The sequence below is a fragment of the Lampris incognitus genome, chromosome 4, assembly GCF_029633865.1.
Source record: "Lampris incognitus isolate fLamInc1 chromosome 4, fLamInc1.hap2, whole genome shotgun sequence".
NCBI classification, from domain to species: domain Eukaryota; kingdom Metazoa; phylum Chordata; class Actinopteri; order Lampriformes; family Lampridae; genus Lampris; species Lampris incognitus.
The window spans coordinates 27,879,140-27,894,051 of record NC_079214.1 but is presented as its reverse complement, the minus strand read 5'-3'; the positions used below and the strand labels follow the sequence as shown (position 1 = coordinate 27,894,051).

Sequence of the window (14,912 nt, the reverse complement as noted above, 5' to 3'; positions counted from 1 at the left end):
CAACAAGATGTTTAAATTTGGTTTCATAAATATCAGAACACTGTCTACCAAAGCACTACTAACAAATGATCTAATTCTTGAACATATTGGATTATGTGAAACATGGCTGAAACCAAAAGTTTTCCTTCTCTTAAATGAAGCTTCCCTACCAGAATATACAAACCCCAATTCCAATGAAGTTGGGACATTGTGTAAAACGTAAATAGAAACAGAATATAATGATTTGCCAATCCTTTTCGACCTATATTCAATTGAATACATTACAAAGACAAGATATTTAATGTTCAAACTGATAAACTTTATTGTTTTTTTTCAAATATTCACTCATTTTGAATTTGATGCCTGCAACACGTTCCAAAAGAGCTGGGACAGGGGCATGTTCACTAAAGTGTTACATCACCTTTCCTTTTAACAACACTCAACAAGCGTTTGGGAACTGAGGACACTAATTGTTGAAGCTTTGTAGGTGGAATTCTTTCCCATTCTTGCTTGATGTACGACTTCAGTTGCTCAGCAGTCCGGGGTCTCCATTGTCGTACTTTGCTCTTCATAATGCGCCACACATTTTCAATGGGAGACAGGTCTGGACTGCAGGCAGGCCAGTCTAGTACCCGCAATCTTTTACTATGAAGCCACGCTGTTGTAACACGTGCAGAATGTGGCTTGGCATTGCCTTGCTGAAATAAGCAGGGATGTCCCTGAAAAAGACGTCGCTTGGATGGCAGCATATGTTGCTCCAAAACCTGTATGTACCTTTCAGCATTAATGTTGCCTTCACAGATGTGCATGTCACCTATGCCATGGGCACTAGCACACCCCCATACCATCACAGATGCTGACTTTTGAACTTTGCGCTGACAACAATCTGGATGGTCCTTTTCCCCTTTAGCCCGGAGGACACGATGTCCATGATTTCTAAAACCAATTTGAAATGTGGACTTGTCAGACCACAGCACACTTTTCCACTTTGCGTCAGTCCATCTCAGATGAGCTCGGGCCCAGAGAAGCCGGTGGCGTTTCTGGGTGTTGTTGATATATGGCTTTCGCTTTGCATGGTAGAGTTTTAACTTGCACTTGTAGATGTAGCGACGAACTGTGTTAACTGACAATGGTTTTCCGAAGTGTTCCTGAGCCAACGTGGTAATATCCTTTACAGAATGATGTTGGTTTTTATTGCAGTGCCGCCTGAGGGATCGAAGGTCACGGGCCTTCAATGTTGGTTTTCGGCCTTGCCGCTTACGTGCAGAGATTTCTCCGTATTCTCTGAATCTTTTGATGATATTATGGACTGGTGATGAAATCCCTAAATTCCTCGCAATTGTACATTGAAAAACATTGTTCTTAAACTGTTGGACTATTTGCTCACGCAGTTGTTCACAAAGTGGTGAATCTCACCCCATCTTTGCTTGTGAATGACTGAGCCTTTCGGGGATGCTCCTTTTATACCAATCATGACGCTCACCTGTTTCCAATTAACCTGTTCACATGTGGAATGTTCCAAACAGGTGTTTTTTGAGCATTCCGCAACTTTCCCAGTCTTTTGTTGCCCCTGTCCCAGCTTCATTGGAACGTGTTGCCTGCATCAAATTCAAAATGAGTGAATATTTGCAAAAAACAATAAAGTTTATCAGTTTGAACATTAAATATCTTGTCTTTGTAGTGTATTCAATTGAATATAGGTTGAAAAGGATTTGCAAATCATTGTATTCTGTTTTTATTCACGTTTTACACAACGTCCCAATTTCATTGGAATTGGGGTTTGTACATCCATATAGCTCAGGCAGATAAACAAGGTGTGGGTGTTGCCATAATATACAAGTCTATTTTCAATTTAACTTCTAAACATGAATCTAAATTCCACTCTTTTGATGCTCTTATTCTAAGTCCATCTCCCTCAGCCACAAATAGACTCAGCTCAGTCCAGATTGTGATACTCTATTGACCTCCTGGCTCTTACTCACTATTTCTTGAAGAATTTGGAGAATTTGTCTCAGGTCTTGTTACTCATTCTGATGAGATTCTAATTCTTGGTGATTTCAATATTCATCTGAATAAGGCTACTGATCCTCTAAGTAAAGCCTTTCTGGCATTTGTTGATACTTTTGAGTTCACTCAGTTTGTTCAAGAATTGACTCATTGCAGTGGTAACACCCTTGATTTGGTTTTATATAAAGGGATAGCGGTTTCTGATCTGAATGTCTTGCCAACCACATCTGCTGTGTCAGATCGTTTTCTCATCAAATCTGAGGCATTGTCGGCCTGTCCTGTTAGTGCTGGCACGGATGTGGTTGCCACTTGCCACATTGGTCCATCAACTGTAGCTGCATTTTTCCAGCAACTGTCTAAGTCTTTGATCCTTTCACTGTAGAGACTGACACTGTTGAAAATTTCACTAGTGATTTAAATGTGGCCCTCCCTAGTCTTCTCGATTTAGCGGCACCTCTCACTACCAGAGCTAGGTGACTAAAGAGGCCTACACCCTGGTTTAACAACAAGAAATCTGCTCTTAAGCGGGCCTGCATGAGACTGGAATGTAAATGGCGAAAATCAAAATTGGAAGTGTCTTACCTATCATGGCATGAGTGTTTATTGAAATACAAGCGTGCTTTATCTGCTGCAAAAGCAGTGTATCTTTCTTGCTTAACCAATATTAATAAACATAACCCCAGATTTCACTTTGACACTGAATCTAAATTTACTAAAAATCAGCCATCTATTAGCTGCTCACCATTCATGGCCCATGAGTTTCTAGATTATTTCTGCAATAAGGTTGATGAGATCTTAAACAAATTTAGTTATTCAACTCCAGCTACTCCTGCAGATCCTGTCTTACTAAATTCATATCTATACAATGAGTCACTGATAGTCCCTGTTATTACAGCTTTTGAGACTATCTCTCGATACTTTGACGAAGCTCATGTCAGCTTCTAAACCAACTACTTGCCTACTTGACCCGTTACCAGCAAAACTTTTTTAAAAGCTCTGGCCTTCCCTGGGACCTACAATGCTAGACATTATTAATTTATCAATTACTACTGGCACTTTTCCCAGCAGTTTTTTTTCCGCACCCCCCCCCCCCAATTGTGTCCGGTCAATTACCCCACTCTTCCGAGCTGTCCCGGTTGCTGCTCCACCCCCTCTGCCAATCCAGGGAGAGCTGCAGGCTATGACAGCGACGAGTTTCACCAGGAGGACATAGCGCGTGGGAGGATCCCGCTACCCCCCCAGTTCCCCTCCCCCCCAAACAGGCGCCCCGACCAACAAGAGGAGGCGCTAGTGTAGCAACCAGGACACATACCCACATCTGGTTTCCCATCCGCAGATACGGCCTATTGTGTCAGTAGGGACACCCGACCAAGCCGGAGGTAACACAGGGATTCGAACCAGCCATCCCCATGTTGGTAGGCAACAGAATAGACCACCACACCACCTGGACACCTGAAAGCCACTTTTATTTGACATAGTATTCTTACAATGAATTTTGTTCTCTGCATTTAACCCATCCTAATATATAGGAGCAGTCAGCAGTGCCCAGGGACCAACTCCAGTTCTTCTTTCCATTGCCTTGGTCAGGGGCGCAGACAGGAGTATTAACCCTAGCATGCATGTCTTTTTGATGGTGGGAGGAAACCAGAGCACCCAGAGGAAAGCCATGCACACAAGGGGTTGAACCTGCAAACTCCACACAGAAAAGACCTGGGATGGCCTGGATTTCGAACTCAGGACCTCCTTGTTGTCAGGCAACAGTGCTAACCACTGGGCCACCGTGTCGCCCCTAATCTGGAAGAACACATTTTGTCTGCTATAATAATATTATGTTAACATTCTCTTATGTTAAATATGGCGTACCTCAGGGCTCGGTTCTTGGCCCTCTACTTTTCTCTCTTTATATTTCACTTCTTGGCCAAATTATATGCAGTCATGGAATACATTTCTATTGCTATGCAGATGATACTCAGCTCTATGTGCCTATAAGGGCTTATGGTAAGGTCATACTCAAATGACTAATTTAGAGGCCTGCTTAGCTGCTGTGAAAAAATGGATGTCACTACATTTCCTGCTTTTAAATTTGGATAAAACTGAGATGCTGGGCATTGGCCCTGCTATACAGACACAAGTTTGATCAAGTAACATTAACAATCAACAACTTTGTGAGTCACAAGGTGTGGCAGCCAAAAATCTTGGGTGTTACATTTGCTCCCAGCCTTTCCTTTGATAAGCATATTAAAGAAATCATCAAGACTGCCTTTTTTCCACTTACATAACCTTGCTAAAATTTGGTCTTTCCTGTCTACGGCTGATGCAAACATTCTAATACATGCATTTGTTTCATCTGGACTTGATTATTGTAATGTTCTGTTTTCAGGTCTGCCACATGCTAGCAGTAAAAGTCTTCATTCATTCATTCATTCATTCATTCATTCATTCATTATCCAAACTGCTCATCCAGTTCTCAGGGTCACAGGGATGCTGGAGCCTATCCCAGCAGTCATTGAGTGACAGGCGGGGTGACACCCTGGACAGGCCACCAGGCCATCATAGGGCTGAGTAAAAGTCTAACCTTAACCCTAAAATCCCAACTAAAAATAGAATATTTGACCATATTACGCCAAGTCTTGCCTCCCTTCACTCGCCCCCTATCCATGTTAGATCAGACTTCAAGGTGCTTCTGCTGACTTATAAAATCCTAAATGGGCTTGCCCCATCATACTTGTCTGATCTCCTTAAACCATACATTCCATGTCAAGTTCTCTGCTCTCAAAATACAGGGCTTTTGTGTGTACCCAAAGTTAAAAAGAAGTCAGCTGGTGGCAGGGCCTTTTTTTTATCGGACCGTTCTTGTGGAATAACCTGCCTCCTGCTGTCAAACAATCAGAGTCCATTGAGTCCTTTAAATCCAAACTTAAAACTCATCTTTTTGCCTTAGCCTATAACTAGTTGCCTTTAAGTTGCGTGCTTCACAACCTATACTGCATGGTGGGTTGGTTTCTGTCTCAATGAATTTACCAAGCACTGTTCTGCTGATGAGATTATAGCATATAGATTTTATTGCAAACTGTTCTCTTCTCCCACATCTTTTCTCTCTTTCTGAATGTCTTCTTTATCTTTCTCTGTGTATCTGAATGGTGTGATGTGAGCCTCCCTTGTGTGCACGTGCAGTCTGTCCACCACCTGGACACTGATTGGCATCCCCCTCATCATGTTTTCTTTTTACATATCTTATAAATCCATATCATTTTGTTGCCCTGTTTCAATGTTATATCCTTTCACTCAGATGTGTGACTAATTTTTTTTTGGTTTGTTTTTTCCTTGTCTCTTCTCCCACGTATGTGAATGGTGTGATCTGAGTCTCTCGTGTGTGCATGTGTAGTCTGTCCTCCCGTCAGGTGTACATGGTGATGTCGGTCACATGGCTCAGGTCCTGGGCTGTTCCGGTGGCATCTGGATACTGCTTGGCATCCTCCTTATCATATTCTTCATATATTTTATAAATCATAATAATTCTGCTATTCTCTTTCAATATTGTATTCTGTAAATTTTGTACATACATCCATTGCACGTTGTCTGTCTTGGGCGAGATATCCCTCCTCTGTTGCTCTCCCTGAGGTTTCTTCCTATTTTTTCTCCCTGTTAAAACTTTTCTTAGGGAGTTGTTCCTTATCCAATGCAAGGGTCTAAGGATAGGATGTTGTATTGCTATAAAGCCCACTGAGGCAAATTTGTAATTTGTGATAATGGGCTATACAATTAAAATTGACTTGACTTGTCACATGTCAGTGGGTCATCAGGGTGTCTGTTCACTGATTCAGGGACCTAATTAATGCCCGATGTCCAATGCACTAGCCTATATAGTGATTCACTAACTATTTGAAGTAGGGAGCAGTTTGAGACACAATCTTAACGTTTCTGAAAGATCTTTGCAGTCTCATTTACATTTATTGGAGTTTTACAATGAAGTTGTACAAATAATTATGCATGGATTTGTTTGGTGTTAAAATGATCACTGAATGTTTGTCGAATTATTTCAGCTGGTATATAGCTGCTATTTGAAGGTACTCATTTTTAGATTTTCTGATATTCCGCGGGATTACAATATGTTGAGAGAAGTAACTGAAGCTTCTCCTACCTGTGGAGACAGGTTGGATGTGCACTGCCCCTGTCTGCAATGTAGAGTCCAAATATAGAGTCGGTGTCCTTGTGACGAGCCTAGACTAGACACAAAATGACAAAGACTCATCAAAATATTCATACGGTGACTACTCACATGCTTTATCTTTCTCTGTCCCTCAGTCTATACATGACCACTTGACAGTACCGGAACCTGTAAATAATTTTGGCTAAAATAAATATTCTCATTTGTTCAAAGTTTAGACAATGTGAAATGAAAATTGACTTATTCACCTTGTTAGCTCATTTCCCCGGTCATATTTTGCACAGATTTAACAACTTATCCTAAAAGAAAAAAAAAACAATAACAAAATGGAAAAACGAATTTTTTCACTTATTTTACATCAAAATCTAATCACCTTAACCTTGTTTAAAAGAGACAAGTTTTTGCAATTGCATCACCATGTCCGAATGGGCAAACAACATTTCAAACAATTATATCATAGGATGTTTTGCACAATTCAATCAAATCCTAGAGGATCAAATTACATCGCTCCCTATGTTTTGTCAAGTCAGTTGAAGTCAAGATTATTTGTATAGCCCAAAATCACAAGGTAGTCCTGAAGGCCTTTACAATCAGTACAACATACGTCCCGTCCTGATATCCTGTTTAAGCTTGTATCCTCTACTACTCACAAAATCACCACTGCCTTGACAATCTTTTGCCATCATCACCAATACCACTGGAATAAAACATCCTAGTTCACAGGGCAGCATGGTGGCCCAGTGGTTAGCACTGTTGCCTCACACCAAGAAGGTCCTGGGTTTGAACCCCAGGCCCTTTCTGTGTGGAGTTGGCATGTTCTCTCTGTGTCTGCGTCGGTTTCCTCTGGGTGCTCCGGTTTCCTCCCACCATCAAAAAGACATGCATGTTGGGGTTAATATTCCTGTCTGTGCCTCTGACCAAGGCAATGGAAAGAAGAACTCGAGTTGGTCCCCCGGGCACTGCAGCTGCCCACTGCTCCTAACCTACAATGACAAAATAAAGTGGCTTTCTTCTTCATCATAATTAATTATCGAGAGTTTTGAGGCTCCTGAAAAAAATGAAACATTGTATTTACTGAAAAAGTGTGATGTCAACTGGTTCCACACAACTATTAACTAACTTCTAAGAAACTTTCATGATTCATTTAAATATGTACACTAGGAATTAAATGTTACATAACACAGTTGCACTGAAACATTTGACTTAACATGTTTCAGTAAATCCACCATGTCGTTTTTTTATTGTAACTCTTTGTAAAAAAGAAATAGCTCTCGTTATTTAGTTGAGGCGGTTACATTGATAACTCATAGTAGGTCACTAGATTGGTCACAACAGAATCACCTCCCTTTGTTTAGCAATTTGGTCGGAAATGCTCCCTGGTGGGGAGCTGGTCGTAATAACTTGTACCATTCACCACAATCAGAAACTTCTACAGGTGGTGGGGGTGCCTATAAAACTGCAAGTGGGTCTGGGGGGAAATAGCGTGATTCTCTGCACGTGTTACATTCTCCCCGGATAAACCTTCAACTGGCAGGTGAAAAAAAATGGTTGGCTGCCTCCATATGTTTTGAAACATGCATGCATGCTTATGCACCCCCCCCCCAACCTCTGACGCGATATAGCAATGGTGGGTCCTTAGGAGAACAGAGAATTGGTATTCCATATATTTATTGACAGATGCTGCCAAGCGCCTACTTTGATGGATCTATACCCTAAATCCTAACCTCAAAGCAATGGAAACAGGTAATGAATGGGGCTGTGGATGATGTAAAACAGACCTGTAGTGAAGCAAAAAAAACCAAATCAAACAAAAACAAAACAATTCTTTTTCTAAAGATTTGTTTCTATTGTGTTCAGAATTACCATAATCATACATACAAAACAGTCAATATGAAATGAACAAGAAGTCGGGGGTAAAAACTGGGCATGAGAAGAGGAGAGGGTTACACAAGTGCAATGACCCACATTATAACCTGTGGTTTTAATTACCGACCCCAATGCTCCCAAGTTTCCTTCTCTGCAGTAACCCTGTAACAGTGCAGACAAACACCCAAACAAACACACGCATACGTCTTGTATCACTTAACTTTTGAGAACCCTGTACTGGAAATGCTCACTGACAAAACATGAGCCTAATCAATACATGCCAACTTTCAACCTCACGACAGCCCTTTTCCAAAAGGGATTGTCAGTTTTCACTTTCCCAAAGGAACGCTCACTTCAAAACAGTCAATAATCTCAAGTGTAATGAAACAAGTACACAATATACACGGACACAACTACAGACATGTCACCACTTGAGTACCACTAAGCTGCTGTTAACAGACTAGGGATAATCTGTTCCACATTTCCTATTTCCTCTCTGCAGACAGAGAAACTGGGAAGACACACCTCATATTTCCAATCAACCTAGTCTGGCCCACATTCAATTATTCATATCTGCATGCAACCAACAACCCCGCCGATCGCCCACCCCAACACACACATACTGATGGTATTGATCTTGTCTGTGAAGTCATGAGAGCAAAAGATACCAGGACATAAACAGTGTTTTGTCATTTCACTCTGCCTTTCTGTTGACGTTGACTCCATTGTCGCAACAATGCACGAGATGTCAAACTTCAACCGATCTTTATTAATGAACTGGCATAGCCAAGTGGATTTCTGGTATTCTGTCCTTTTAAACATTTACAGGTAAATGTTGAGCAGAGTTCACGCGATGTTAATGACGTCAGTGTAACAATGATCTCTTAATAGAATTCAACAAGTTGTGTGGATTTCTTGTGTAGTTACTTTCTCAAAACAATTGTACAGTAAACGTTAAGAGAACGGAAAACATTACAGCTTAATTAGAAAAATAATACTTAGCCTTCAGAGAACTAAGAAATTTGGATCTCTGACTCTAATACAATCTCCTTGATGTCATAGCCACGGAGACACACACACACTTGCCCCCAAGGCTTCACCTGAGATAACGACTACGGTTACTCCTCCTTGGCTAGGTTTGGGAATGCCTTTGCCCCCGAGTTCTTGACAGGCTGGTTCTACCATTTTGTCTTGTTTTGGCAGATTCACCCTCAGCTGTAAACCCACCACAGGCTCCTCTGACATGGGCCTCCCAGCATGGACCACCCCCCGGCCTGCAGTCATCCACAGGTGGACAAGGAAAGAGAGTATCAGACACCCAGAGAGCAAGAGATGCAAATACATCGACTAATTTGTGAAAAAAAAAAAAAATCACACATACACTGATAAGCCAAAACATTATGAACACCTGTCTACTATGCTGTTGGTCCTCAGTGTGCTGCCATAACAACCCCGACCCGCTGAGACATGGACTCTACATGACCCCTGAAGATGTCGTGTGGTATCTGGCACCAAAACATTAGCAGCAGATCCTTCAAGTCCTGTAAGTTACAAGGTGGAGCTGCCGTGGATCCGACTTGTCAGTTCACCACATCCCACAGATGCTCAATCACATTGGGTTCTGGAGAATTTGGAGGCCAAGGCAACACCTTGAACACTTTGTCATGTTCTTCAAACCATTGCCAAGCAATATGTGTAGTGAGGCAGGGTGCATTATCCTGCTGAAAGAGGCCACTGCCATCAGGGAATACTATTGCTCTGAAGGGGTGTACCTGGTCTGCAACAATGTTTAAGTAGGTGGCACGTGTCAAATTGATGTCCACATGAATGGACGGACCCAGGGTTTTCCAGCAGAACTTTGTCCAGAGCATCACACTCCCTCCATCTGCTTGTCATCTTCCCACAGTGCATCCTGGTGCCTTCACTTCCCCAGGTATACGGCATACATGTACATGGCCATCCATGTGATCTAAAATAAAACAGGACTCATCGGACCAGGTGACCTTCTTCCACTGCTCCAAGATCCAGTTCTGATGCTCGCATGCCCATTGTAGGCACTTTTGATGGTGGACAGGGGTCATCATGGGCACTCCGACCAGTCTGAGGCTACGCAACCCCATACACATGCACTGTGTGTTGTGACTCATTCCTCCTGTAAACATTAAAATGTTCTGTTACTTGTGCCACAGTAGACCTTCTGTCAGTCTGGAGCAGACGGTATTGCCTTTGTTGCCCTCGCACATCAATGAGCCTTGGATGTCCAACAACCTGTCGCTGGTTTGTGGTTTGTCCCTCCTCGGATCCTGCTGGTAGTTACTCACTGCTGCTGTCTGGGAGCAACCCACAAGCCTTGCTGATTCAGAGGTGCTCTGGCCCAGTCATCTGGCCATAACAATTTGGACCTTGTCAAAGTCTCTCAGGTCTTTATTCCTGCCCATTTCTTTCTGCATCCAACACGTTGACTACGAGAACTGATTGTTCACTTACCATCTAATCTACCCAGACCTGGACATGTGCCCTTGTTTGGAGATGATCAGCGTTATTCAGTTCACCTGTGAGTGGTCATAATGTTTTGGCTCATCAGTGTATACGCATACACGAACCAAAATTTGCACAATCATCCTGTTCAATCTGAAGAAGGGAAGACTACAAAGGAGGTATGTAGAGCTGATTTCAGGTGGTGATCCATAACAGCATGAAGTGAAGTTCAGCTTAAGAGCTTCTCCCCCAGCAATAGGGCAGCTGGAAATTTCCACTCTCTCTGGTTTAGTGCAGCTTGCCTGTGACTATTTATCTAGACGATTCACCCGAGCACAGTGGGTTTTTTTTTATTACTGTCTGCTGAAGAAGGCTAAATCAATTTCTGTCTTTGCATTATCTCAAAAGGCATGGACAATACAATTAACTGAAACCGAGGGAGAATGGATGGACACATTTCTGAAATGTTCAAGTACTCAAATGAACTAAAATATTTGATCAAGTCTGACTTAAGATTTAAAATGTGAAGATGCATGCATTTCAAAACACCATGCAGAGGTTAACTTGTGAATAACCAGCCAGTATTGATCCAGTATCAATCAATGAGGCTTTACTGTATGTGTGTGAATTCATCGTGTCTGTCTGTACATTGTTAAATGTGTGCATTCATGCCTTCTGTCATTCACCAAGAAATGTCTTGGGGCAACTCGTGATGTCTTTACTACTTCCTTTAATGCCATTCTTTGGGAAACTCAAACTAAAAGGTCAAGCAGGCGTTTGTACATTTGTTGGTTAGTTGATGATTTCAGTATTAGTAACCTCCCCAAGAAGCCAAACTCCCACAGAGGGTGTACACATAGCCGGCTATAGCAAGATCAGCTGACTGTATGTGTGTATGTAACTTGACAACTTAAAAAAAAGAAAAAAAACACCACACATCATACCTACTTAATGTGGGTGGTAAGCAGTAAATGTACTATGTTTGTATATTGTGCAAATGTGTATGTGTGTCTTCCTGACAACGCATTGTTCTCTCTTTACAGAGTTTTATTCAAATAAAAAAAATGAAGTCAATGTCTCTTGTTCTCATTTTAGTCATTCAAAGGATTTTCCTATCATGAAGAAATAACACATCACATCAAGTTTCAAGAAAGGAAGATCAAAAAACGTATCTGGCTGTTGAATTCATTTTGTTTTTTTAACCAATTATGCTTTAAATGTTTCATTTCACGATTATTGATGCATTGATCCCAAAGTACCTGCAAATCCCCAGGTTTCAGTTGCCCTGAGTGGCCACAGAAGTCTTCATGAGCTAAGACCCCCTCTAAAAGAGAAATGAGTCACAAGTGTTACACAGTAGCTACATCAAACATGCTGACTTTAGGCATAGTTCAAAAACTATTGACCAGATGACCTGATGATGTATTATAGTAAACACAATGAAATAGGATGTTGCCAAGGTGCAGCTCAAGATGCAAATCCATTTTGATGGCATCTATGTGAAATATTGTTATCATCTTCGTATGGATTAGTAACACAAAACTAAATGGTGGGCAAATATTGTACTTTGTTGCACAAAGCGCACTGTCATCCTTCAGATTTCAGTCAGTAAGACCTCGAGACACCAATTGTGAGCTGATGGGAGACTAAAAGTATGTGTACACTATTTTCCACCTCCTCAGTGGTTAGGGTGGACAGGAAAAGAAGTGCTGAGTGGGAGGTCAAGGGTCAGAGGTGAACATCTGTTTCAGGGAAGTGAGCATGGTCCCCTGCAGCAAGCTGCCTGTGATCTGTTACCACAGCTGTGTGGTTTCAAAAGTCATGTGACGCTGAGCAAATACACCTGCTTACAGGCATGCTGAGAGTGCACCAGGCAACCTCTTCCAATCCACCCACACCACGGGTTCAAATGGGAACTTAAGTATCATCCAAATAGACTATGAGGAAGTTCTTGTAATCCAGTGTTGTGGTCTTGGACTTAGGTCAGCGCCTCTGTGCTGAATAACTTGTAAAATACATCATTGATTGACTCACATTCTAACCGCAAAAGTGATACACAGTACAATATGAATATAGTAATGTTGGATTTATATAGTTTTAAAGCCACTTTGAGAATATAAATACAGATAAAAACTCAAGACATGAAAACAAAAGATGGAAGACGAGAACAGAAAATAAAATCATAGATTATAAACAATGCAGTGAGAGATATGTGTCAACATGCACATATGGATGCTTACACCATCTACATTTCAGCTCACTGGAAAAATACAAAGGATGGTATGGAGCAGGGTTCCCCAATTAGTTTCCCCCAAGGGCCAAATCATGTCATGCATGCCAAGCCAAGGGCCAAAACGTCCAGCGGGGAGGGGTGGGGGGTGCAGAGATTGTTGTTGCTATTAAAATTATTATTATTATTATCATTATTGTTATTACTAATTTTATTATTATCATTAGTAGTAGTAGTAGTTATGGTGGTGGTAGTTGTAATAATTTAAGCCTGGGATTCTTAAAACCTGTGTTGAGGGTCACACAAGAAAAAAAATGCACTCCTGAAACAAAATAAGTCCAAAACCAACCATTTAATTATGGACAAATGGACAAAAATAAATGAATGTTCATTCACCAATCAGTGAGAGAAGTGAGAGCGATGGGATGAGGCAATCCTTCTGATGTCGAGCCTGTATTCTGTTGTGGCAAGCCTGAGGCATTGGCCAAGATGTGCACTGGAGAGTGTTTCTTTCCTGGTTCTTGATCACGTTCATTGAAAAAAACTATGACTCACATATGCACATGGAGGGGAAAATTGTTAGTAGGAAGGTTGTAATAGCTCTCCTGTTTTTTGAATTGAGCTTGCGGAACCATGTTGATCCAAAACTCACTCATCCCACCGTCCTTGTGTTGTGCTTAGAACAAATCAGATGCTCTCATTCTCCAAGAACTCCATCTGAAGAGTTGCCTCATCTATGGAAGGTACCAGCCATCTGGCCTCTGCAGTCCACTGGCCGTCAGCCAAAACAGAAAACAGCTGTCTCAGGGAGAGGACGATGTCACCTAAGAGTTTAGGGGAGCTTTCAAACTTTCAAATCATCCCTTGAAGTTTTCTACCAGACTCATCACGAAATCCTTCATCGCTGGATCCTCCCGCATTTCATTCTTCTAGCAATGCTCCTGCAGACGTGGAAAGTGCAACTTTCTCCCGTGAATGTCTCTCTCCAAAAGGTCCAGCTTTGGCCAGAAAGCTTCAACTGCCTCGTACATGTTTACAACAGTGTGGCTCTTGCCTTGTATTTGCAGATTAAGTTGATTTAGATGAGACATGATGTCACACAAAAAATAGCACATGCCCACACCTTATTGTTACTTAAAAACCTCTGATATTCTTGGGCTTTTTGGCTCCACAGTCTGGATAAAAATTACACAAGCTCATCGCACAGGCTGCAGACCCCCTCCAACACGGTGTTTGCTCAGCCAGCATACATCATTATGCAGCAAAAGTTCCTTATGTTCCACTGACATTTCCTCCTGCAATGCTCTGAAAAGGCAATGTTGCAGACTAGAACTCTAGAGAACAAAATTTACCAGTCTCATCACTATCCATCGCCTCTTCCATTTCCCCACACAGTTTAGTGCACAACACTGATTTGTGAATAATGCAATGAAATGCAAAGAGCTCTGGGTTAACAGCTGCATGCCTGTTTACCAAGCCCTTGTGTTGTCTCACAATTGATGTAGCCCCATTGGTGACAACAGACACAATTTTGCTCACATCCAAGCCATTCTTCTCAAAGAACTGTGTTAATTCATTAAAGATGATTTCCCCAGTTGTGTGCCCAGGCAGAGGAAGCAAACAAAGTAGATCTTCCTGAAAGGTCTTCCCATCAAAAAATCTTGGGAACACAGATAACTGTTGCATATTGATTTGGTCACAGGACGAGTCTATGGCTAGTGATAAGGCTTCTGCTTTCTTCAAATCGGTGAGTAGATTGGAAAAACACTCCTCCACTAAAAGTTGTACTGTTCTTGTTGCCATGTTAGCTGACAATGGCACCTGCTTTAATAGCTCCACAACTGTTTTCTTGTTTTTCTCATCATGACTTAAAACTTTGCCAGCCATATCAATTGCACACGTTTTAATCAACTCAGCATCAGTGAATGACTTCTTAGCTTTAGCAAGGTTCTATGAAACATGCAATGATGCCGTTATTGCACTCTCTTGTGCCGATGTTGAGTTACAGATAGTAGAAATGGAGTACTTGTATGATGATATCATATTTACTATTTTTCGTTTAAGGTGATCTGATTTTGTAGGGTAGTTGGCATTAAAACTGGTAGCAAGCATAGAGTTGAAGTGCCGCTTGAGATTTAGCTACGGTCTGCATGCATATTAAACATGTCGGTTTGGCATTGGCGT

The 14,912-nt window shown here is 41.7% G+C and overlaps 1 protein-coding gene across 1 annotated transcript in view; it reads right to left on the bottom strand.

Annotated features, from left to right (window-relative positions):
- The window catches only part of pir (pirin), a 44,168-nt gene that overhangs the window by 10,133 nt on the left and 19,123 nt on the right, over positions 1-14,912 (bottom strand). Inside the window, exons 4-7 of the mRNA XM_056279320.1 lie at positions 12,327-12,344; positions 11,759-11,820; positions 9,101-9,308; positions 6,128-6,212 (exon numbers count right to left, since the gene is read on the bottom strand). Of these exons, the coding sequence (XP_056135295.1) occupies positions 6,128-6,212; positions 9,101-9,308; positions 11,759-11,820; positions 12,327-12,344 (373 nt within the window). The remainder of the gene's footprint in view (positions 1-6,127; positions 6,213-9,100; positions 9,309-11,758; positions 11,821-12,326; positions 12,345-14,912) is intronic.